The 25,619-nt window shown below is 38.4% G+C and overlaps 1 protein-coding gene across 5 annotated transcripts in view; it reads right to left on the bottom strand.

Annotated features, from left to right (window-relative positions):
* The window catches only part of GPC3 (glypican 3), a 444,369-nt gene that overhangs the window by 208,990 nt on the left and 209,760 nt on the right, over positions 1-25,619 (bottom strand). For all 5 annotated transcript variants that reach the window (XM_073799647.1, XM_073799648.1, XM_073799649.1 and 2 more), the window contains one exon: positions 8,907-9,601. In XM_073799647.1, coding sequence (XP_073655748.1) covers positions 8,907-9,601 — 695 coding nt within the window. The remainder of the gene's footprint in view (positions 1-8,906; positions 9,602-25,619) is intronic.

The following is a 25,619-nucleotide window of genomic DNA, read 5'->3' as shown; positions in this document are numbered from 1 at the left end:
AGGCTGCTCTCTTGTAATGCAACTCACTGTGTGCGGAGGAGTCATCTGGTCGTCTTTGCCTTTCTCCGTGGGAACTGGGGCTTGGGGAACTGGCACAAATGCTGATACTCTGCCTACTGCTATCGCTGTGAGAAGTAAACTGGCCTGCATCTCTGAGCCAGGAATCTCCCGTCTTTATCCAGCATCCATGAAACTGTGGCCAGGTAACTTGTTGGTTTGCAATCAGGGTAAGAATCTCAGATGTTTCACAGTTCTTGAGGACATTTTCCTGCCACATCAGTCCAGAGACCACAGAAAGGAGGAAAAACTTCTTTCTAAAGATTCACAACAAATAATCACGCTGACACTCTTGCCAAGGGAAAGGCAAGGAATTCCAGATTTATGAGGAGCCCATCTAACTCCCTAATATGACCCGTAATATACATAATTTCAGGATGAAGCATGATAAAAAGCTTCCTTTGTGTGACCACTGTTTGAAACCTGTCCTAAACTTAACATTTAGTGCCTGAAAGTGATGCCAATTTTTTCATTTGTATTCTCATCATTAAGTAGGTAATCTATGTTTTAAAACTATATATTTTCCCCATGGGAATCACTAAAGTTATTTTTTTTGTCAACGAAAAAAAAGATGGCAGCCTGTAAACATTTTTCTCTTTCCAGAAATGGACCTCATGCAAATAAAGTTGCCTACCACAGTTCCAGATGCTGACCTGCAGACAGTAATTAGGTAGTTAGCCATTTACTTGTTTTTATCACTTTGAAATCACTTGGTACTGAAAACAGCTTGTAAGAATTCAGACAAGGTATCTATCTCTATAGGAGACTAAAAAATGAAAGTCCAAAGTGATAGCATGAGGAGAAAAACACTGACATTCTGACACCTGAGAAATAACCTCGGCCTTCAAAAGCAGAGAGGAAGGTAGGGCTAATCTTGGAAATTCTGATGAGTTACAGTCACTCACAAAGACAGCAAAATATAAGAATTTGATAGAGTGAATTATTATTGAGGATCAACAGAGAATCTTCCCCAGAGCTTCCTAGCACACATAAATAAATATTGATTTCACTGAAGATATCTTCAGAAATTCTACCAAAGGAAATGGATGTAGCCACTATGGAGAACAGTATGGAGGTTCCTTAAAAAACTACAACTAGAACTACCATACGACCCAGCAACCCCACTACTGGGCATATACCCTGAGAAAACCATAATTCAAAAAGAGTCATGTACCAAAATGTTCATTGCAGCTCTATTTACAATAGCCAGGAGATGGAAGCAACCTAAGTGTCCATCATCGGATGAATGGCTAAAGAAGATGTGGCACATATATACAATGGAATATTACTCAGCCATAACAAGAAATGAAACTGAGTTATTTGTAGTGAGGTGGATGGACCTAGAGTCTGTCATACAGAGTGAAGTAAGTCAGAAAGAGAAAGACAAATACCGTATGCTAACACACATATATGGAATCTAAGGAAAAAAAAAAAAGGTCATGAAGCACCTAGGGGTAAGACGGGAATAAAGACACAGACCTACTAGAGAATGGACTTGAGGATATGGGGAGGGGGAAGGGTAAGCTGGGACAAAGTGAGAGAGTGGCATGGACATATATACACTACCAAACGTAAAATAGATAGCTAGTGGGAAGCAGCCACATGGCACAGGGAGATCAGCTCGGTGCTTTGTGACCACCTAGAGGGGTGGGATAGGGAGGGTGGGAGGGAGGGAGACGCAAGAGGGAAGAGATATGGGGACATATGTATATGTATAACTGATTCACTTTGTTATAAAGCAGAAACTAACACACCATTGTAAAGCAATTATACTCCAATAAAGATGTTAAAAAAAAAAAAGAATATGTTAGGTTCTTAGTAGGCAATGTTACTACTAAGGAAACTCCATAATGGAGACCTGGATGTACTAAGGCCCAGAATCAAAGGCAAATGCATTAAAAACTATCTGTTGGTCCAACAGGCAGATTACAAGCATTGCAACTGGAAGAAAACCTATACCTCACCACTGGCACGGTGCACAGAGATTCTAGGCAAAGTCATTTTACTGTGTGACTGGGTCTTCCATCACCTACATAAACATTCCTTCTTCCCCTAGAAACTACTCTGTGCCTTTAAGTGTCATGAAGACGAAAAATCTCATGCTTTTTAGTACTTCATTGGGAAATACTATAGCAAAAGTCTCCAAGGAGGGAGAATGAACTCAAAAACTGATTGTGAAGCTGGAAAAACAGTAGAGAGTAGTACAGGATATTAAATAAGATAATAAAGACCCACTTAGCCTATGTTCAAGGAATGAAGATTCCGGTGAAAAGAGAGTGGAACTCTTTGAAAGAGCAATATGGACTAATTATGAAAAGCATGAGCTTTGGGGTCAGACAGATCCAGCTTTGAATCCTAGCTCCGCTACCTACTGGCCAAGTGATCCCTGAGGACAGCAACAGTCAGGGTCATCTTTCCAGCCACTTCTTGTGCCCCTGGTGTCTATCAGTGGTTCCACAATTAGATGCTCACTAAATGTTCCCTGAAATGAATCCTATTTCAGATAGTGCTAAAATGAATATCACAATGAGGAAAGAAAGGGAGAAGCAGTGACGGTAGAAAAGGTTGCAATTTTGCACAACATTCAATGAAGCCTACGACAAGTCAAGATAATGAAATTATGGGAGAGGAAGCACTAATGCCGTGAAGTTCTGAGATGAATCAATAAAGAACACGAGTACAAATGGAAACATGAAAGTGCAAACAGCCACGCGATGATATGTGAGCAATTACTTTGGGGGGGGATTGTAAAGAAAATAAATGAAATCACAGAAAGTTTTGGGAAACTTTCTGGAAAAGCAATAAACATCCAATATGCTGATTATTACTCATTTAATCAATGGATCTGAAATGTACAATGGCTATGCATATAATCCACATATAGGGGTATAGTAATTACAATCAAAGTGGTTTCAGAATAAGAATAATTGCATTTTAAAAAGAAGGTTGTAGCATTCAACAATTTGTGTGGTGTAACAACAATGTTGAAAGTATATGTATTGAAAACTGTACATATTTGTATTTGCCTCAAGGTATAAGATATGGAATTCAATAACATGCTGATAAATTTAACAATGATACCCTCAGATACTACCCATATGATACCCAAATACTATTCTTTTAAAATAAATTTATTTATTTTATTTATTTACTTTTTGGCTGCATTGGGTCTTCTTTGCTGCGCATGGGCTTTCTCTAGTTGCAGCGAGAGGGGGGCTACTCTTCATTGCAGCGCGTGGGCTTCTCATTGTGGTGGTTTCTCTTGTTGCGGAGCACGGGTTCTAGGCATGCAGGCTTAGTAGTTGTGGTGTGCGGGCTCAGTAGTTGTGGCACATGGGCTTAGTTGCTCTGCGGCATGTGGGATCTTCCTGGACCAGGGCTCAAACCCATGTCCCCTGCCTTGGCAGGTGGATTCTTAACCACTGAGCCACCAGGGAATTCCCCCAAATACTATTAAAGACCTACTCAGTACTCACTTGGGGCCATGATGCTTAACCCAGTTCACAAATGTAGATGAAGAATCAAGATGGATCTATTTACAGTCCCATAATTAATACTTTCTTGAACTTTTCAGTAAAAATTTTCTTTCTTTCCCTTCCTCTCCCCTCTCCTCTCTCGCTCTCTCTCTCACGCTCACACACACACATACACACTCATACACACACACATTTTCACATACTTGCTATTTTTATTCACGCCTTTGGATTAAAATAACATTAAACATCTTGGCACTTAAAAACAAGTTTAAGAAAATCTCATTATCTATTTGGCACTTAGAAAACTGCTGTAGAAAGAGTACTGCACTGGGGCTTAGTGAGTACCTGCCATGTGCCTCGAACTCTGCCAGGTACTTTGAACCTATCATTTCACTGAATCCCCACATATCAACCCCATTTGACAGATGAAGAGTCCACGGTCACAGCTTTGCCATTAACTGTCATTCACTTTTAACCTCTGGGCCTTACCTTGTCTACTAAACAAGGTGGCTGGAGTTGCTTCCAAGGAAGTATCAGAATCAAATGGAGTACTCTGTAAGTGACAAATTCTCTGGCCTCTCCACAGACCTACGGTATCAGAATCCTCGGGGGGAGGGGGGGAGGCTCCAGGAATCTGTTTAACAAGTTCCCTAGATGATTGTGGTGATGAGCCGAGTATGAGAACTACATGCTTACCACCTCCAGGAGCACCCTAACCTTTGCTTGCACGCCTTCACTTGGTAGCCTGAAAAACTGAAGACCATCTTGTGGAAAACTAAAACACTAATAGGCCATAAGCGTCCATCATCGGATGAATGGATGAAGAAAATGTGGCACATATATACAATGGAATATTAGCCATAAAAAGAAATGAAATTGAGCTATTTGTAATGAGGTGGATGGACCTAGAGTCTGTCATACAGAGTGAAGTAAGTCAGAAAGAGAAAGACAAATACCGTATGTTAATACATATGTATGGAATCTAAGAAAAAAAATGTCATGAAGAACCTAGGGGCAAGACGGGAATAAAGATGCAGACCTACTAGAGAATGGACTTGAGGATATGGGGAGGGGGAAGGGTAAGCTGGGACAAAGTGAGAGAGTGGCATGGACATATATACACTACCAAATGTAAAATAGATAGCTAGTGGGAAGCAGCCACCTAGCACAGGGAGATCAGCTCAGTGCTTTGTGACCACCTAGAGGGGTGGGATAGGGAGGATGGGAGGGAGGGAGATGCAGGAGGGAAGAGATATGGGAACATGTGTTTATGTATAACTGATTCACTTTGTTGTAAAGCAGAAACTAACACACCATTGTAAAGCTATTATACTCCAATAAAGATGTAAAAAAAAGTATCTGAAAAAAAAATAACAGTGCCCCACTCATTTAGATAAGACCAAAATGTCCTTTATGATCTGGGGTAGATGGTAGCCACCAAAAGAGCTGAGCAAAGTCCCTGCATGGCAGGCCTCATGGCATGGCTTATAGCTAGCTAAAAAGGCTGTCCCAAACAGAGCTCTGGAAGAGCCTAGTTTCGAAGAGGTCTCTCACCACAACTTAACCTCAAGCAGGACTAACTGGCAGGCTCTTACACTTTATCACAACAGGAAGGTGAAGGTGCTACAGCAGAATCTCATTAATGCTTTAGTTTTCAATCAGCTTTGGCTTTGGGGCATTCTGTGGTTTTGTTAGCAGGAATAGAGTTCTGCAGTCCACCCAGCCCTCACTTCCCCTCAGCCCCCATAGATGGCCCAGCCCCCTTCTGGCCCATACAGAGTATAGCCGGATCACACCTGGCCAATGATTCCCCACCCACACCATTTGGTATATATTACTTAGAGCTGGCGATCATAAAACAGTAACAAGGCAGAGTTTACATATGCTTTCTGTTCTAGTTTAGGCATTCCCCAGGCAGGCTTCACACTTTCATCACCAGCTGGGAGCTGGGAGCTGGGAGCTGGGAGCTGGGAGCTGGGAGCTGGGAGCTGGGAGCTGGGAGCAGTCAGGCCCTTAATGGCCAAAACAGAAAGGGACTGCATCACTGAGCGCCTCTTGACAGCCAAGGCCTTTCTTCCTGAATGATAATGACATGAAATGTACTCCCGTGTGTGTGTGCGTGTGCACACACACAAACGGGCACATGTGCACCTAAAATATAGCAGGTTTGGCATCCCAAAATAGCTATTCAATTTAAGTTCATGATGGTGGGAAGAGTGCTAGATTGTCGCAGCAGAAGACCTTGGACTCTACTTCTGGCTCTTCCACTAATTATATAACTTTGGGCAAGACTCCCTGAACTTTTACTTCATTTGTAAATCAGTGGGACTAGACTGATTTCTTATGGCCTTTCTAACATTCACATTATAGTGAGATGTTCACTGTGGTGAAATTTATCCAGTTACATGTCTGTCTGTCAATGAAGCTAAACTGACGTTTTAAAGACTTAAGAACTATGTCTTGGGTAACCGAGTACCCAGTACCTGGCAAAGTGCCACGAACAGAGCAGATGCTTAATAAATGTTTACTAAACAAACCTTCATGTCTAGAGCCTGATCAAAATAGTGGACCTAATCCCTTACCAGCTCCCCACCCTATTTTTCTGTGTTTAAAAGCACCAGAGGAGAATACATGTTTTCAAGACGTTGCTGTCAAGTGACCAATATCAGAGGCAAACTTTAAACACTCCCATACCCTGTCTTTAATGTTATCTCCTTATTTTTCCTCTCATTGAAGGCATTTCCACACCCCTGGCACTCTGGCTTTGTGTCTGACACATAGTGGGCCCTCAATCAATTTCAGGTGAATGAACATATGAATGCACTGACTTTCCTTTTTTCTAGTTCTGTGAGATTTACTTTTGTGTGTGTGTGTGTGTGTGTGGTACGCGGGCCTCTCACTGTTGTGGCCTCTCCCCTTGCAGAGCACAGGCTCTGGACGCGCAGGCTCAGTGGCCATGGCTCATGGGCCCAGCCGATTCACGGCATGTGGGATCTTCCCAGACCGGGGCACGAACCTGTGTCCCCTGCATCGGCAGGCGGACTCTCAACCACTGTGCCACCGGGGAAGCCCGAGATTTACTTTTGTATAAGGCCCTAGAATCTGGCCTTCAATTAGAAAGCAATCAAAGGAATAATTAGCCACTGAAGAACACTATCGTTAGGACATTTCTGTTCATTTTACTATAAAATATTTTCTCAGCAGATGTGTTTTAAACAGCTAACATTGTGAATGGGGCAATTAGAGCAGTTCCGTAAGTAGCCATCCTGTGGGTTGCATCATTTTTGTCCTCCTTTCTAGTTTAATTCACCAAAGAAACCAGTTACCCCTATCGTTTTGTACTTCCAGAGTTTAAAGACAGGGCTAAATGGCCCAATCTGCCCTCCACATTCTGGGTAAGCAATGGTTTGGAGTACACAGTAGTTGCAACGCTATAGAAGATAAGAACACAAATCGCGCAAGGTAACAAGCCAGGGTTGGAATCCCAGCTCCGCCACCTCTGTTTAACTACCTTTGACGTTTGGGCAACATATTTAAGCCCTCTAAGCTTCATTTACTCCTGTGTAAAATGGGGATAATATTATATTAGGACCTATCCCATGGATTACTAAGAAATAATATTACGTAAACTGGCCAGCAGAGCACCTCAAACGTGGTAGGAGCTCAACAAGGGTAGTGTATTATACTATTCTGCCACGTCCTTCTACAAAGCTGGGAACGTTCAGGAATCAGTCACCATCACCTTAGTGAGGTCTGGCTGGTAGCTCTTGGCTGTATGTTCTGCTCTGTATTGAAAAGTGTGTGCATTCTGTGGTTCTGAACGTGTGCACCCTGGCTTAGCAGGTACAACGTAACTAACATTGTCTGACTGAAACCAATCAAGCTTCTGCCTCACAAAACTGTCCCACCCCCATCAAAGATCCTATCAGCCTTACACTGGTATAAATCAAGGCTGCAAAAACAACTGTTGGAAAACATGAACGTTTTGCCTCACCTGTGTTCTTGTGTAGGTTTAGTTAGTGGGGTCTAGCTGGGTCTCCTATGTTTAAAGTCACTACTCAAAATGCAACTCAAAACTACAACGAGGTAGCACCTCACACCAGTCAGAATGACCAGGCATTAAAAACTCTACAAATAACAAATGCCAAAGAGAGTGTGGAGAAAAGGGAACCCCCCTACACTGTTGTTGGGAATGTAAGTTGGTGCAGCCACTATGGAAAACAGTATGGAGGTTCCTTACAAAAACTAAAAGTAGAGCTACCATATGACCCAGCAATCTCAATCCTGGGCATACATCCGGAAAAAAACTATAACTCAAAAAGATACATGCACCCCTATGTTCATGGCAGCACTATTTATAATAAGCAAGACATGGAAACAACCTAAATGTCCATCAGCAGATGAATGGATAAAGAAGATGTGGTATATACATACAATGGAATATCACTCAGCCGAAAAGAAGAATGAAATAATGCCATTCGCAGCAACATGGATGGACCTAGAGATTATCATACTAGTTAAGTCAGACAGAGAAAGACAAATGCCATATGATATCACTTATATGTGGAACCTAAAACATGACACAAATGAACTTATTTACGAAACAGAAACAGACTCACAGACATAGAGAACAGACTTGTGGTTGCCAAGGGGGAGGGAAGGATTGGGAGTTTGGGATTGGCAGATGCAAACTATTATACATATGTACACCTGAATCACTTTGCTGTATACCAGAAACTAACACAACATTGTAAACAACTGTACTTCGATAAAATAAATTTAAAAAATAAAGTCACTACTCAAAATAGTAATATGATATATATGATTAAGAGCACAAGAGTGAAATCAGAATCAAAGAAAGTGGTGATAACCTAATTAAAGGGAGACCTGATCAACTTCTGAATCACTGAGCTTCAGTTTCCTCATTTACAAAATGGAGAGAACAGCTCCTACCTCACAGGGTTGTCATGAAGGTTGTGATAACCAACAACAGTGGTAATAATAGCTAATAATTACTGAAGAATTACCATGTACCAGGCACATGCTAAGTGCTTTAAGACATGTTATTCCCTATGAAGACGATATTCTTTCTATCCCTATTTTATGAATCAGCAATATGAGACTCATACAGATAAAATGATTCACCCAAGGTCCCACAGCAAGAAAGTGGGTGAAGCTAAAATTCAAAGCCAGGCATTAGGACTCCATAACCTGTGGACTTAATGTCCTGCCTAGCTTTGTGAGGTCATTCAGTCCCTCTATCATCCCTGCCCACTTTTTTTCTCACTTCTCTCCATCAGCACCTGCTACTGGCCAGGCTGCCCTGCCCCCAGTAGAATCCAATTCCTCTGAAAACTGTAGAATGGTACTCACAGTGGTGGTCAGTTTTCCTCCATTCTTCTGGACATACTGGATGGAATCATGGATCGTAGAAAAGAGACCAAGCAGTACATTCTCCATGTCATAGATTCTGTACATGCCATTCACCAGTTCTTCCAGAGACAGAATGTATTCTCTCCAGTACTTGTCAATCTCCACCACACCTGCCATACAGCCTTGCATAACCACATTGCAGTAGCCACCACACGGCTTAACCATCATCAGTCCCTGGCAGTAAGAGCAGTACCACATCCTGGTGAGCATTCGGCCACAGTCCTTACTGAACTTCAGGTGATCAGTTGTGTTGATCACTTCAATTCCGAGATTCAGGGCCTGGAGGAAGATCCTAGTGACTTGCAGTGACTTGGAAACCTGGGTCATAATAAGCTTGGGGAAATTCCCAAATACTTTCAGGTCACGCCTTGCCCCTCGGAGGCATTCATTGATGTCTAAGGTGGACTCCGGCAGGCCTGGGTTCATTAGCTGGGTATAGATGACTGGAAACAGGCTGTCAAACAATTCATTGACCATGTCATCCACGTTGATGTCAGAACCCAGGATGTAGAGAGATACATCAGTGAAAAATTCACCCACAAACTCAAAAGCTTGTGGGGTCAGGCTCGGGTAGTTGTTCTTGAACATGGCATTGGTGTAGTTCTTGGCATGGCGAACAACGATTTCAAAGGCCTCTGTAAAATACGAGATAAAGAAATGCCCACAAATTAAAGCATGAAAATCCAGTGTGTAATTGACTTTGAGATTTCTCTATTGCTGTGGTGATTAAGGTCCCATTTGCCTTAAATAATTGACTCATGTTTACTTCTGGCATTGCCTCTACTCCTGCAGCTGTTTGTTCCTATAAATCAATTTTCCTTTCTGAACATGCAGTCCAAACCCTGATGTGCACGTAGATTCTTAAGCACACAAATTATATTTCAAATGACAAAAGCCAGGATTCAGTTAACATTCTGGTCTCTCATAAAAATATTGATTAAAAATTGGCTAAATGAGAAGTTCTTTCTCTTTCTCACATTGAGTTATTCAGTTAAAAAGAAACTGTATTTCAAGACATTTCATTTTTAGACAGAGATAAATATTTGACAACAAACCATATACTATATAAACTCACATAACAATTTAAGCCTGTTCATCCCTGGAGGAAAGGCAAGTTCTTAGCCAAGAATAAAAGCTATCACAAATTTCATCATGTAGGTAGATTTTCTCTAGATAACTTTAAAGGGAGCTATCTGACAGATTGACAGACCTGAAAGTGGAATTTATCCCCTAAACGGGTATCTGGATGGAGAAAAACAACACATGCACTTATCTATACATTCGATACTGAAAATAACACCGCTGGTATTTGCAAGCTGAACATCTGGAAGGATAACTGCTAAGCTTCCTTGGTAAGTTCGGCTTCCACATGGCTTGGAAACCTTATCTACTCTACAGAGACTACGGGTTCAGGATTACATCTGCTGCCCCTACCCCTTGGCATAAGGCCTGATCAGTGTCATTGCTTTGAGAGAGAAAGTAATAATGTCACCATCCCGTTTTCTCCAAACTGAAGCACTGCAGACACAATTTATCCCAAATAACCAGAGTCCCACATTTATATGAGAGAAAGCAAAAACTGCAATAATAGATTTTTCAAAGAAATAAGGCATAGTTTAAGAACAAACAAAAACAACCAAGTTTCCCAAGACATTTAAAATTAACTTAGTAGTTTCTTTCCTTTCCTTCCAAAGCACGAAGGTCCATGACAGATGTACCCCAAATGATGCTATTTCATGAGCCTTGAAAAATCAAATTATTACCACTTTCATACTACTAGACAGACTGCATTCCAACAGCTCCTTGGGATCACTTAGCCAAACATCTCAGTCATCTGTGGCAGAAGTGAGCTCTAGGTTGTACCACCACCATCTGCCCCAGATCCCTCACAAGGTAGAACGCGCTTGCTAGATTCTTCCCTTGGGTTTATGACGTGCCCAGGAATGTTGAGCAGATGCCAGAGCAATTCTACTGGGTTTCCAAGCCCACTTGAGAGAGTTAATCTTCATTTTCATCAATTGCTAAATGTTCATTTGTTACTTTTATTTTGTTTAGAACGTTAAGCAATTCTTAGAAAGTTTATCTATCTTAAAACAATCTCTCCCTAACTCCACACGCTACTTTATTTTCAATCCTTGAATCTAAAGATTGAATGAAGCCAAGAGATTGTCTGACCCAATACAAAGGACCAGTCAATTAATTATTTAAAATCATCAGAAATTTGGAGATTAAAAACTATTCATTCATTTTAATTTCAGCTACCAATCATTTATTATATACTAGACCCCGTGCTAAGTACTAGGGGTATGTAAGTGCTAGGTAGATGGAGATAAATAATACACCTTCCTTGTCTTTAAAGTACTCCCAAGCTATATGGTTTAGCATTTATAAAGCATTTCCAAGTTTATTACGAGATCTACTTTTTACAACAATCTTCTAATTTCGGTATTGCAATCCCCATTTTATAGGTGATGAAACTGAGGCTCAGCAGCATTTAAGCACTTTCCAGGGTCACACAACTGCAAAGTAGAAGTAGTCAACTCAGACTAGTGTCTCCCGGCAACGGTTTCACTCTAGTTGCCCTCAGCCCTATAGCCAACACACACATCCTCAAAAATCTTTGAAAGTCAAGCTCATTTTTAGGCTCATTATTTTCCCATTGGCTTCTCCTCTCCAAATGGAAATGTACTGGAAGAAATTGCAGTCCAAAGACCAACAAAGCAGAGTTACACTTTCACCTTTGTCTTGGGACAGCACGAATTCAGAGAAGAAAGACTGCTGCTGAGATGCTACCCTGTGGATCTCAATCATCTAAGCTACCCTAAAGTTGTGTCTCTACAAGGCAAATTTCATCTCTAGCACAGTGCATTTGTTCTCTAATGTGCAAGATATATGACAGTGAAATTCCATAGACTGTACTGCCATAACTTTTTTCTTAAGTTTCTGTTACTAGCACTGCTGGATCAATAGAAAAAGAAAATTACAAAAGATCATGAACTCTTCTCCAGAAAGAATAACAACACATATTGCAGAGGGAAAGGGCTAGGGGTTCATATGCTCACACGTGCTTCCTGCTCCAACTTTCATAGCTCAGAATCCACTTAGCACATCTCTGGGTTTTGCCCAACCCCCTTACTTCTGTATCATGGGACAACAGACCAAACCATAACCGCTCAAGCAAAGGCTCCTTGGGGATTTATAGGAACCAACACTAGGTGAAAAGTGATGCTCAGCTTGAGGTTGGCAACTTGAGGTTTCATGAAATGAAGCCAAGGGCTAGAATGGGCCAGGAAGTTCAGTCGATTGATTTTTTTTTTTTTTTTTTTGGTCAGATAATAACGTACGCTTAAGCTAGGGGAGGTTTTCCTCTGTCTCTTTCCTGGGAAAAAGTCAAGCATTATATCCAGGAAAAGTTGGAACAATGTAAAATCAGAGATGTTATGAAAAATTTGGCACCAAACAGAAAATAGTCTATTTTTAACAATATATACAAAGATATATGATACAGATAAATAGATCTAATAAATTAATACACATCCAAATATAGCAAGGTTTCTAGATTTATTGTTGCCCCCATCACTATTCTGGTCACCTCTATTTGGACACACTCTACTGTTATCAACTTCCTTCTTAAATTATGGTGCTCAAAAAGGGACACAACTCTCCAATATGGTTTGATATGTAAAGTGTGCAATCAGGCTATCACCTCTCTTTAAATGGTTCAGTAAGTTCTCCCCCATCCCAACCCAGGACATATATCCTATAACCGTAGCAAAATGACTGTCCTTAGTACTTGGTGCTGATGTTTCTTTACCCAGACCTAGACATAAAGAAATGTGTTTTCATGGGCCTTTTCAGTAAAAGACTGGATTTTTTTTTAAAAGGAGAGTCTACTTGTAGTTGGAAGACAGAAATAAATGAACCACCGAGTTCCCTTCAAGCCCTTAAGAATAAAACAGTCCTGATAAAGGCAGGTTACTTTTTTCCAGGTAGTTTTTCCAGCATTGTAAGAATGGCAAATACTTTATAAGAACTTTTTAAATTCCTAGGATAAATGCCACACAATGGGTTGGACTCCAGTCTTTGCTTTCAAGCACAGGTACCTTAATGGAAGAAGAAAACTGACATTTATGTGATACCTGCAAAGTATATGCCAGGATCTGTAATGAACTTGCTCACATATGTCCTCTCATTTAAATTTAACATAAACATATGTATTTGGATTTATTTTTATTTGGTGAGGAAACAGGCTCAGACAGGTTAAGCGACTCATACAAGATAATATCTCTAGTTAAATGCCACAGACTGAATTTAAGTGTAGGTCACTCTAACACCAATACCCTTGCTAATTCCACAACATGCTCCAGCCTTGAAAACTGGACATTGGGAGACTTCTGGTCTTGGCTACAACATGTAAAGAGCTTGGAAATTATCATTCCCATTCTCAACAACAAGATAATAGCTGAACCAACTGAAAATCAATGATTCTTCTTAGACCCGTCAGGGAATTAAGGTCACAGGGCAAACTGCTACCCTGAAATCTGGAAAGAGAGGCAAATACAGAGAATCACAGCTGAGATCTGCTGGATCTCAGACACCTGCAGCAGACGCCACTGAAGCTATAAACTAGTCTAAACACTTAAATGGTAGTTCTGACAAACTGATAGAGGCTGAATGTGAACTAGCCTGAGAGTTGAAAATTCCTGGGTCCTCAGTTTTATGGGTCCCCCACATTCCCATGGGATTTACCTCAAGAAAACACACAAAGTTCTCATGGTTAAGATCTAAGAAAAATCTCCTTGTTTTTTCTGGCAGGGGTAGGGGGAAAGTAATAATTTAAATACACCATGAGCATTCTCCATAACAAATGCCTGTTCTCCAATGGACACAACTTTACCAAAGCCTAATATACCTAGAAGAGGGGCAATTAGACAACTCCAGTCCCTTCTAGCCTTCCTGTAACACCTAAAGGGAAAGAAAAAAAGGCCGAGAAAAACTTATGAGGGTTACAGCTCATGGACTTAAGTCTACTAACAGACTGATTAATCGTAATATTATAGGCCACTTTCACTACCCCCATACCTTTCCACCAGAAAGACACAGATCCTGTTTAAGAAGGAGTTCTTAGAGAAACCCACCAAAAAGAGGTGAGAAAAAAATAAACAAAGACACTAGAGGAAACTAAAGCCTCTAGCATCTATAGATACAGCAAACAATAAATAGCCTAACTCCTAGTCACATTAACATAAAACTTCACACTACACGTCTAATTACCTTAGCTCCTATTACCCAATATATCATATTCCGCTTTTAACAAACAATTACAAGCCATGAAAAAAGGCAAAAGAACAGTCTGAAGAAACAAAGCAATTATCATAACCACACTCAGATATGGCACAGATTTTGGAAATATCAGACAGGGAATTTAAAATAACTATTATTAATATATAAAGGACTCTAATGGAATAAGTGGACAATATACAAGAACATATGGATACTGTAAATACAGAGATAGAAATGCTAAGAAATATCGAAAGGAAATGCTAGCAATCAAAAACACAAACAGAAATGAAGTATGCTTTTCATGGGCTTATCAGCATACCTGAAACAAACAAGGTAAGAACCAGTGATCTTAAAGAAATATCAGTAGAAACTTCTCAAACCACAATAGGAAGATTAAAAAAAAAAGAACAAACAAACAAACAAAACACAGAAAAGAGTATCCAAGAACTGTGGGACAAATTCAAAAGGTGTATAATATGTGTAATTGCAATTCCAGAAAGAGAAGAGAGAGAGAAGAGAGCAAAAGAAATATTTGAGAGAATGATGCCCAAAACTTCACAAAATTCATGATAGATAACATCCACAGGTCCAAGAAGCTCGGAGAATAACAAGCAGGTTGAATACCAAAATACCTACTCTTAGGCATATCATATACAAACTGTAGAAAACCAAAGACAAAGAGAAAATCTTCTAAGAAGCCAGAGGAAGAAAAAAACCATCTTATCTATAGAGGAACCTTTTCTTTTTTAAAAAATTGATTTAATATATAACTTTGTTCAAAGTAATAACAGCAATAATGTGTTGGTGATTATAGCATATGGATAAGTAAAATGAATATTATAAGGTACCTGAACTACCAGTGAAACAATCTAGTGTAATTTGAATTTCAAAAAGAAGCATATGCTAAGAGGAATGGAATCATACATAAACGTTCAGTTAAAGCCACAGAAGACAGGAAAAGAGAGGAAGATTAAAAGTAACCAAAACAAAGAATATGTGCAATAAAGAGAAAGCAGTTATAAACATTATGAATATTAATCCAATTACATCACTAATCACTTTAAATGTGAATAGTTTAAATATACAAAGTAAAAGATAGAGACTATCAGAGTAAAGATAAAAATAAGACCCAACTATAGATTGTCTACAGGTAGCACATCTTAAATATAAAGATACAGATAAAGGGATGAAGAAAGACTTATCATGCTAGCACTAAGTAGAACAAAAACTGGAATAGCCAAATTAATTTCAGACTAAGCACACTTTGGAAGAAGGAATATTATCAGGAATAAAAAAAAGGGTGTTACAAAATGTTGAAGGGGTCAATTTTCCAAAAAGACATAATCCTTATATGTACAAACCCACAATTACAGTTGGAGACGTCAACACCCCTCTATCAGTAACTAATAAATCCATCAGGCAGAAAGTTAGCAAGGGCATAGTTGAACCAAATAGCATCATCAATCAACTAGATCTAATTGACATGTATAGGATAATTCGTCCATCAACAGCAGAATGTACATTCTTCTCAAGCTCTCTTGGAACATTCACCAAGATAGACCATATACTTGGCCACAAAATACACCTTAAAAAATTTAAAAGCACAGAAATCATACAAAGAACGTTCTTAGACCATAATGAATTTAAATTGCAAGTCAATACCAGAAAGATAACAAGACAATATCCAATCATTTGCAAATTAAACAACACATTTCTACACAACGCATGGGACAAAAAAGAAGTCTTAAGAGAAATTTAAAAATATTTTTAATTAAATGAAAATGACCATACAACTTACTGAAATTGGTGTGATGTAGCAAAAGCAGTGCTTAGATGGAAATTTGTAGCACTGAATGCTTATATTAGAAAAGAAAAAAAAGATCTCAAATCAATAATTTAAGATTTCACCAAATGAAACTAGAGAATTAACAGCAATATAAACCTAAAGCAAGCAGAAGAAAAAAATAATAAAAAATTAGAGCAGAATTCAGTGAAACTGAAAACAAAAATCAAGAGAGAAATCCATGAAACAAAAAGCTAGACCTTTGAAAAGATAAAATAAAATTTAAAAATACCTAGCCAGGCTAATCAAGAAAAAAAATGATAAGACACAATTTAGTAACATGAGAAATGAAAGAGGGTCATTATTAATGATCATATGGATATTAAAAGGATAATACATGAATATTATGAACAACTATATGCACCAAAACTTGATTAAATTGATAAAATGCACCACCAATTCCTTAAAAGACAAAAACTATCAAAACTTACACAATGACAAACAGGTAATCTGAATTATCCTGTATTTATCAAAGAAACTGAATGATTAATTAATAAACTTCCAAAAGGAATGCAGGTTCAGATGGTTTCACAGGTGAATTCTTTCAAACATTTAAGGAAGAAAGAAGACCAATTCTCTACAATCTCTTCCAGAAAATAGAAGCGGGGAGAACATTTCCTAACTCATTCTGTGAGGCCATCGTTACCCTAATACCAAAATCAGATAAAGGCATTACAAGAAAGGAAAGCTACAGACCAAGATCTCTCATAAATATAAATGCAAAAATCCACAACAATATATTAGTGAATCAAATACAACAATGTATAAAAAGACTCATACACCAGGACCCAGTGGGTTTTATTCCAGATATGCAAGTCTGGTTCAACCTTCAAAAATCAGGTAATGTAATCCATCATATTAGTGGGCTATAAAGAAGAAAAATCAAATGATCATATCAATAGGTACAGAAAAAGCATTTGCCAAAACCCAACACCATTCATGATAAAAACTCTCAGCAAACTAGGAATGGGGGGGAACTTTCTCCACTTGATAAAGTATATCCACAAGAAACTTACAGCTAATATCATACTTAATGGTGAGAAACTAGAGGCTTGCTCCTTAACCTAAGATTGGGGAACAAGGCAAGGATGTCTCTCTCAGCACTTCTTTCTAACATTGTACTTCAAGTTCTACCTAATGCAATAAGACAAGATAAGGAAATGAATGGTACACAGATTGGGAAGGAAAAAAATAAACTGCCTTTGTTCACAAATGACATGATTGCCTATATAGATTGTTACAAAGAATTGATATAAAACTCTCCTTGAACTAATAAGCGCATATAGCAAGGTTGCAGAATACAAAGTTAATATACAAATTCTATATATCAACAATGATTAACTGATATTTCAAATTGAAAACACAACACCATTTACATTAGCACCCCCAAAATGGAATACTTAGGTATAATTCTAATGAAATATATATAAGAATAAATGGAGAAATATTCCATGTTCATGAATAGAAAGGCTCAATATTATTAAGAATTCTTCCAAACGTGATGTATGCATTCAGTGGAATCCAAATAAAAATCCCTGCAAGTTATTTTGTGGATAACAATACTAAAGTTTATATGGAAAGGCAAAAGACCCAGAATAGACATCACAACACTGAAGAATAACAAAATCAGAGGACTGGGACACCCAGGTTCAAGAATTCCTACAAGATAATGGCTATAATTACCTGTGCTATACAGTATATCCTTGTTGTTTATCTATTTTATACATAGTAGTTTATATTATGTTATTATAATATAAATAACTTATAATGGAGTATAATCTGCAAAAAATACTGAATCGCTATGCTCTACACCTGAAACTAATACAATATTTAAATTTAAAAAAGAAGAACTATTAGACAATCAATAAATTGTTAATTATTGTTTTCTCAAAGTGACTGTACCTACAGTCAGATGTATGAAAAACACTGAGGCCAACATAAACTTTCAAAGAGGGAAAATAAATTCCTATAAAGTTACAGTAATCAAGACAGCATAATGGGACTTCCCTGGTGGTGCAGTGGTTAAGAATCCACCTGCCAATGCAGGGGACATGGGTTTGAGCCCTGGTCCGGGAAGATCCCACATGCCGTGGACCAACTAAGCCCGTGCACCACAATTACTGAGCCTGCACTCTGGAGCCCATGAGCCACAACTACTGAGCCCACGTGCCACAACTACTGAAACCTGCACGCCTACAGCCTCTGCTCTGCAACAAGGAGAAGCCACCGCAATGAGAAGCCCGCACCCCACAACAAAGAGTAGCCCCCACTCGCCGCAACAAGAGAAAGCCCACAAGCAGCAGCAAAAACCCAATGCAGCCAAAAATAAAATTAATTAATTAATTATTAAAAAAAATTAAAATAAAAAGAGCAGAAAACTGTAAAAAAAAAAAAGACAGCATAGTATTAGCAAAAGAATAAAGAAATAGATCAATGGAACAGAATACGGAGCCTAGAAATAGATTGACAGAAAGGAGAAAGCCAACTCAATGGAAAAAGTATAGTTTTCTCAACAAATAGCTCAGAAACAACTGGACACTCATATGCAAAGAAATAAATCGATACAGACCTTACACCTTTTATAAAAATAACTCAAAATGGACTGTAGACCTAAATATAAAATGCAAAACTATAAAACTTCTAGATGACAATATGGGAGAAGATCTTGATTACTTTGAGTTTAGCAATAAGGTTTTAGATACAACATCAAAAGTACAATCCATGAAATAAATAATTGATAAGTTGGACTTTATTAAAATTTAGAACATCTGTTTTGTTAAGAGAATGAAGAGACAAACATCTGCTAGGAGAATGGAAAAACAAGTCACAAATTGTGAGAAAATATTTGCAAAACATATCTGATAAAGGACTTGTATCTGAAATATATAAAGAACGGTTACAATTCAACAATAAGAAAACAATTCAGTTAAAAATGGACAAAAGATTTGAACAGACATCTCACCAATGAAGATATGCAGATGGCAAATAAGCATAAGGAAATATGCTCAATATCTTATGTCATTAGGGAATTGCAAATTAAACCAACAACGAGATACCAACCATTACACAGCTGTTAGAATGGCTAAAATTCATAACATTCACAATATCAAATGCCGACAAGGATGCAGCACAACACTGCTGGTGAGAATGCAAAGTAGTACGGCCACTTTAGAAGACAGTTTGGCAGTTTCTTACAAGTATAATTGCAATCCAGGAATTGTGCTCCTAGATATTTACCCAACTGAGTTGAAAACTTAAGTTCACACAAAAAGCTACACATGAATGTTTATAGAACCTTTATTTATAATAATCAACTAGAAGCAAGCAAGATATCCTTCAAAGGATAAGCAGTGCTTTATCCATACAATGGAATACTATTTAGCAGTAAAAAGAAATAAGCTATCAAGACACAAAGGGACTTGGAAGAACCTTAGATGTCTATTGCTAAGTAAAAGAAGCCAGTCTTAAAAGGCTGTATGCTGTATGATTCCAACTATCTGACATTCTGAGAAAGGCAAAGCTATTGAGACACTAGGAAGATCAGTGGTGACCAGGGATTTGGGTGCGGGGGGAGAGGGGAGGGGGAAGGGGGAATAGGTGAAGCACGGATATTTTTAGGGTGGTAAAACAGTTCTGCATGATATTCTAATGGAGGTTACAAGATATAATGCATTTGTTAAAACCCACAGAACTGTGCAACACAGTAAATTTTAATGTAAACTATGGACTTCAGTTATTAATAATGTATCAATACTGGTTCATTAATTCCAAGAAATGTACCACACTAATGCTAATAATGTTAATAATAGAGGAAACTGTGTGCAGGGGAATGGGAACAAATAGGACCTCTGTATTATCTGCTTGATTTTTGTTTAAATGTAAAACTGTTCTAAAATAAAGTCTCTTCATTGTTTTTAAATGAGAAAAACTGGACCTTGGAAATTAGTCCTTGATGGAACTAGTGACTAGAACCACTGAAAAGTGTTAACTCACTCCCTCTGCTCAATCTGCTTTGACATTTCTTTCATCAGTTAGGGAGTTTTAGCATACAAATAGACGCCATATGGCATCAGTGTAATTTTAATTGGAAAAACCACTGGAAAAAGTTAATGGACCAAAACACCCAAATAGGTAACACACTTCAACGTTATTTTTGAATACTGAATGATTTTTAAAAAAATCAACCACATAAAAATGCAAGTTTAGGTGGTAAGAAAAGCTCCCACATTGTTCACAGTAGTTCATATAGAAGATGCTAGAAGTTTTGCTCCAATTTCTGTTGAATTTTTCTGGAATTTTATGCTCCACATTAATTTAGATAGAATTGATGAAGCTTAGAAGTAAGTTGCTATTAAATATAAACCATTGGTTGGTACAGTTCCATGACCAGGCTGTAAATGCATATAGTCTTGCTTTTTAAGTTTCACATGCTAGGCTACTAAATACAAGGTACATGAATTGGAAATAAAGAAATGAGTAAAAAACAAAATGAAGGAAACATTTTTCAAGGGCTATTACTTGTATCATTTCATAGATAGGTAGATAGATAGATAGATAGGGATAGACAGGATGAATTTTCCCCTGAAGGCTATTCTATTACAGACCAGAGAAGACAATTAAAATGATTCACTCAACAGATCCTCAGAAATAGAAATGAATATCCACAGCTACTAGAAAATTTATGACTCTGCAACAGTTGACCATGCTTGCCCCATTAGCCCAATTAGTTCTTATTCTTTACCCTCCATTAGCTTTTCTGAAAAACCAGTTTGTTTTAAGCTTCTGTACATTCTGATTCATGTATTTGATCATTTTTCCCTCTTCAGATTTGTTGCTAGAAAGCATAAACCAAATTTATCGTCTACCTCTATCGAGCACAGTAAACTTCATGTCATGCATTTTGTGCCATAGCTCTAATCCTGGATCCATCTTACTTCCTACCTGTATTTTCCCCTTTGCCTAATTGTTCCTATGTATTTTGGTTGCACTGTATCTTACTTTTATTATGCACACTTTTGTAGAGCGCTTTAAACTCTTTTCAGGAGAAGGTAGGATATAAATAAATAGGTAGGTAGATAAATAAGGAGAATGAGAAAAAGAGAAGCTATACCTACCACTTAAGACAAAATATCATTTCAACAATGTATTCTCACGAGTTTTAGTAGCAATGATAGAAATGTTTATATTCATAAATGCCAGACCCTTGTCAGGGACTCATTAAGCAGCCCCACACTGGCTTCCCTAGCAGTTGTCAGGGCTCGAGATTGAATCCGCATACATGATCCTTCCAAAATCTTTTATCTTTCTACCCTTTTATTATATCTTAAAATTTTGATCAAGTGTATATAACAATGTTAAAATTAGGTAGGCAGTAATAAGGCTGGCTTCATCATGGCTCAGAATATGTCTGTTTTCACAATGGATTCCGGGACAAGCCACACTTGAGAAATCAGGAAAAGTGGCTAAAGAGAAGAACGTAAGGGAATTCCAGATGATGACTTGTTTCTAATATTGATAAAACTTTAAGAACAATTTGTCTTGGAACTCATTTTACTGTGGACACACCAAGAATAATTCTGACTCTTATGAGATAATCTTGTGGTCCAGCATTTTTCATGCTAGACCATACCTTGCCCTTCATCTTGGTGAGTTAGTTCTGTTATCAGACTTGAATTTTAGTCTTTTTTTCATTCTTCTGTCTCCCAGGCTTTCACTTAAAGAAGCCAATTCTTGGTTGATTAGGAAATATTCTTACATATTCAAGGTTCCCATGGCTAAAAAAATGACACCTACCAAAAGAGGCATCGGGGTCACATTCTTAGATCTGGTAGTTCACTCTTTACAACAGAAAGCCTGACAGTATCCCAGGAAGTAAAGTTCTATAGTTCCTCCCAGAATCCATAATTAAATAGTTTTTAAAAGCCCCCAGAGCTCTCCAAATCATTCCACTTAACTAAAATCTTTTTGCAAAAAAAAAAAGTTCCTCTCCAAAGAGTTCATGGGACATGGATTGCTCCAAACGAACAGTAACAAGAAGAATGGCTTGTGTCTTAGCCAGACCAAAAAATCACTAAGACATTCTAGGTTTGACTATTGTCCTCTCAACTTGTGAAATTTTCTTTTTGTAGTGTATGACCGTAATTCCATGAATCAGGGCTAAAGAGTTTCTTAACTCCCTACTATTAGTAACCATACTTTAGGAAAATAAAAACAGTCTTTTTAGGATATAATGAATGAAAGATTCTGCTGCATAAAGAGGGAATGGCTTCATTTAAAGGTTTAAATGCAAACATTCTGGTAGTGCCTTTATCCAATAAAAACCTGTATTTCTTTTCAATATACCTTTAGGTATTGAAAAGAAAGAGCACAACTAGGGGATTTTTCTGTTGCTTTTAGGACAATTAATGTGTTCATTTCACACAGTCTTGCTCTTCTCTGCTCTTCTTTCCTCCTTTAACCACTTAGGCACTAAATGAGTAACTTAAGAAAAGTCAATTGTCAGTAGTTTATGCAACCACTGTTACTGGAGAGAGTTCTCTCTATAACCTATCATTAGGGATTTCCACAGCACTTTATATTTCTGCAAGTGCTTCACAGCCAAAGCTTTAGTGACTATAAAAGCAACAGACTCCTCTTCCCCTTGGTTAGTGGAAGATGCAATCCCATCCTCGTTCCACTCACGCTAATGAGAAGTACCAGATCTGAGTTGGCTTAAAATTTATTCACACACCCTGCCAAGGTCTTATGCATTCATACACTCTATAAGTACTCACTGAGAACTCTTTATAACAATTTTTTTTCACTTTTTACACATAGAGAGCCAGGAGACTACTGTGTACTCTCTCATGAAAGATGAGATAGATCTGGGAAGAGTTCCCTTATGGCTTCTCCTGCTAAGCCATAACATGTTCTCTCAAGATATATGTCTGAACCAAATTTCAACTTGTTTGGGACCTAAATTATCACAGGCCCCTAACATTATGTGAAGTCAACAACATTAGCCACTTGGTAGAAAACTATTTAAAGACCATTTTTGAGGCATCTTAGCTGTCTCATTAGATCGATTGCACTTGTATAAAATTATACTTTTTCCACTTAACATTTACTGAAGGTACACTATCTGCTAGACTGTGAATAAAACAAGCAAACAACATGCTCCTTATGCCCTAGAGGCTTGCAATAGCCAGCTGTGATAAAATACTGGATGGTCTATTTTCTTTGAAAAGCATAGAATACTTTATAGATATGAAAGTACCTTTTGTTCTGAGAATGTTATAGCTTAAATATACACAGAATACATGGCAACACGATCACCATAAGTGAAGTGTTTCATGTCCTTTCGGAATTTTAACATTTGTGTTCTCATTTAATTCTCCTCCTTCTCTATCACAGGAAGTGAATGTGCATGTGCGAGCCTGTGTCTGTGTGCGTGCATGCCCACACACGTGTATGCAAAAAGTAGTGAAGGGAAATATTACTATCCCAGTTTCACAGATGAGATAACTGAAACTAAGACTGGCTGTAAGTCATACAGCTATGTGGCAGTTGGTGGCAGCAACAAAACACAGGACTCCTGGCTGTACAATGATTTTTCCATTATGTTTATCTCCTTCCGAGGAAAATATTGCACAGCACTTAAAGATTAGCTTTAGGTGTAGTAAGAACTAGCATCTATGGGGCATTTACCTCTGCCAGGCAGTGTTTCAAGTGCTTTATGTGAATTAATTCATGTCTTATCAACCCCCACTATGAGATGAGTATACTATTGTCTCTATTGTACAAATAAGAAAAATGAGGCACAGAGAGGTTAAGTAACTTGCCAAAGGTTATACAGTCAGTATGCAGAAGACCCAAGACTTGAATTCAAGCAATCTAACTCCAGAGCTTACCCACTAAAACACTACACAATAATTCCTTGAGGTATGAGGAGACTGATTTTTTTTTTTTCCTCTTGGTTCAACTCTAAAAGAAAAACTATTTCGGCTGTTTGGCTATACTGGGTTTTTACAAGACATCTCAGGAAAATAACTTCAAAATTTGGGTAGGATTTGAGGAACAAGGCAAAAGCCTGAATGATTCTAACTACCTACGAAGAACAATAATTGCCCAGAAGTACATAGTCTGCAGCGCCTTATAGCCATAATGAAATGGAAATTATAAGAAAATAAGAGAAAGAGGTCAATACTGTGCATTTCCTTGGGATTATTGATATGGGTATGAAATCTCAGAGCTCTCAGCTCTAATCATAAAACTATGGTATTTAATTGAAAAGCTAGCCTTTGCGAAAAGGCCAGGCCCTCCCTTGAGCCACAGTTCCTTCAAAGTGCTACTGGCAGAGACACGATTCAAGGGCCAGGATCTTGACAGTTTCCTGGGACTCAGTCTCCTGCAGGGCACGCCAGCTTAGGAAACACAAGGGAGGTGAAGGCTGGCTTGATTAACTCAGTGGGAGAGAACTGCTCGGGTGTACTCAGTGGGCTCTGGCAGCGGCCAAAGACTTGGCAGGAAGGTCAGTATCACCACAGTGACTTCAGCTGAATTCAGTGGCAGGGAGGGAAGGCATGGAATGCCAGCAAAGGTCAACCATGTGGCTTTCCCCTGAGCCTGTCAAAAGGAGGGAATATTTCACTTTTAGCAAACTGCTATTATAGTCTATAAACTTTATAAAATGATTTTTGCCTCCACATTAGAACTGAATCACATTGTGTGCGCATCTGGTATGAGTCTATGTGAAAGAATGGGATGGGAGGAGGGGTGAATCTATAGAATTAAGGTTAGAACCTGACAAAAGAAGTCAGCTGGTAGGAAAAATTGCGTCCCTAAAGACGTCCCTGGTGAAGCTGGGCATGGTAGTCTCTGTTTCCCTCAGGTTCTCACAAGACCATCAAGGCACTGAAGCAACCACTATAATTTGCAACTATGACTTGACTACCGGAGGGTTTGATAAATGCTGGATGCTTCTCAAAAAGGCAAAAAATGTTTATGTGCAAAAAGGGAAGTGCTTCGCAACTTACTGAGCATCAAGTACCTAAAGTAAAGAATTCTTCCTCCAGGAAGAACTTGAGAGTAAGTAAAGGAGACTCCATGGACGTTCTCGTCAATCACTTTTCTTCCTTCTAGCAATAGATGTTTGATAATCTCTTTTTGACATTGCCTTTCTTTTGTTTAATAAGAAAATTATTGTTATATATCCAAAAATACAGTCTGAACATATCTGAGCGCTGCCTATGATTTCTCTCCTCCTCCATACCTCTTCCTCTCTACCTTTTTTTTCTGGATGAAGAACCAGTTCTAGTGACATCTAGAATGGTGAGATGCAGTAGAAAAAACCACTACAGTATCAGTATGATCTATGAAGCAGGTCATCTAATCTCTCTAGGCTTGAATAAATTACTAATTGGTACCTATTTGCACGAAACCAGCTAAATTGTGAGGCTACCTGAATTCTGGTCTGTAGCAGTTATTGAGGGCTTAAGCAACTATCTGAAGAGCCTAAAACCCTAGAGCAAATTCAAAGAAATGAGTTA

This window comes from Tursiops truncatus, chromosome X (assembly GCF_011762595.2).
Source record: "Tursiops truncatus isolate mTurTru1 chromosome X, mTurTru1.mat.Y, whole genome shotgun sequence".
Taxonomy (NCBI): domain Eukaryota; kingdom Metazoa; phylum Chordata; class Mammalia; order Artiodactyla; family Delphinidae; genus Tursiops; species Tursiops truncatus.
This window is presented reverse-complemented; position numbering and strand designations above follow the sequence as displayed.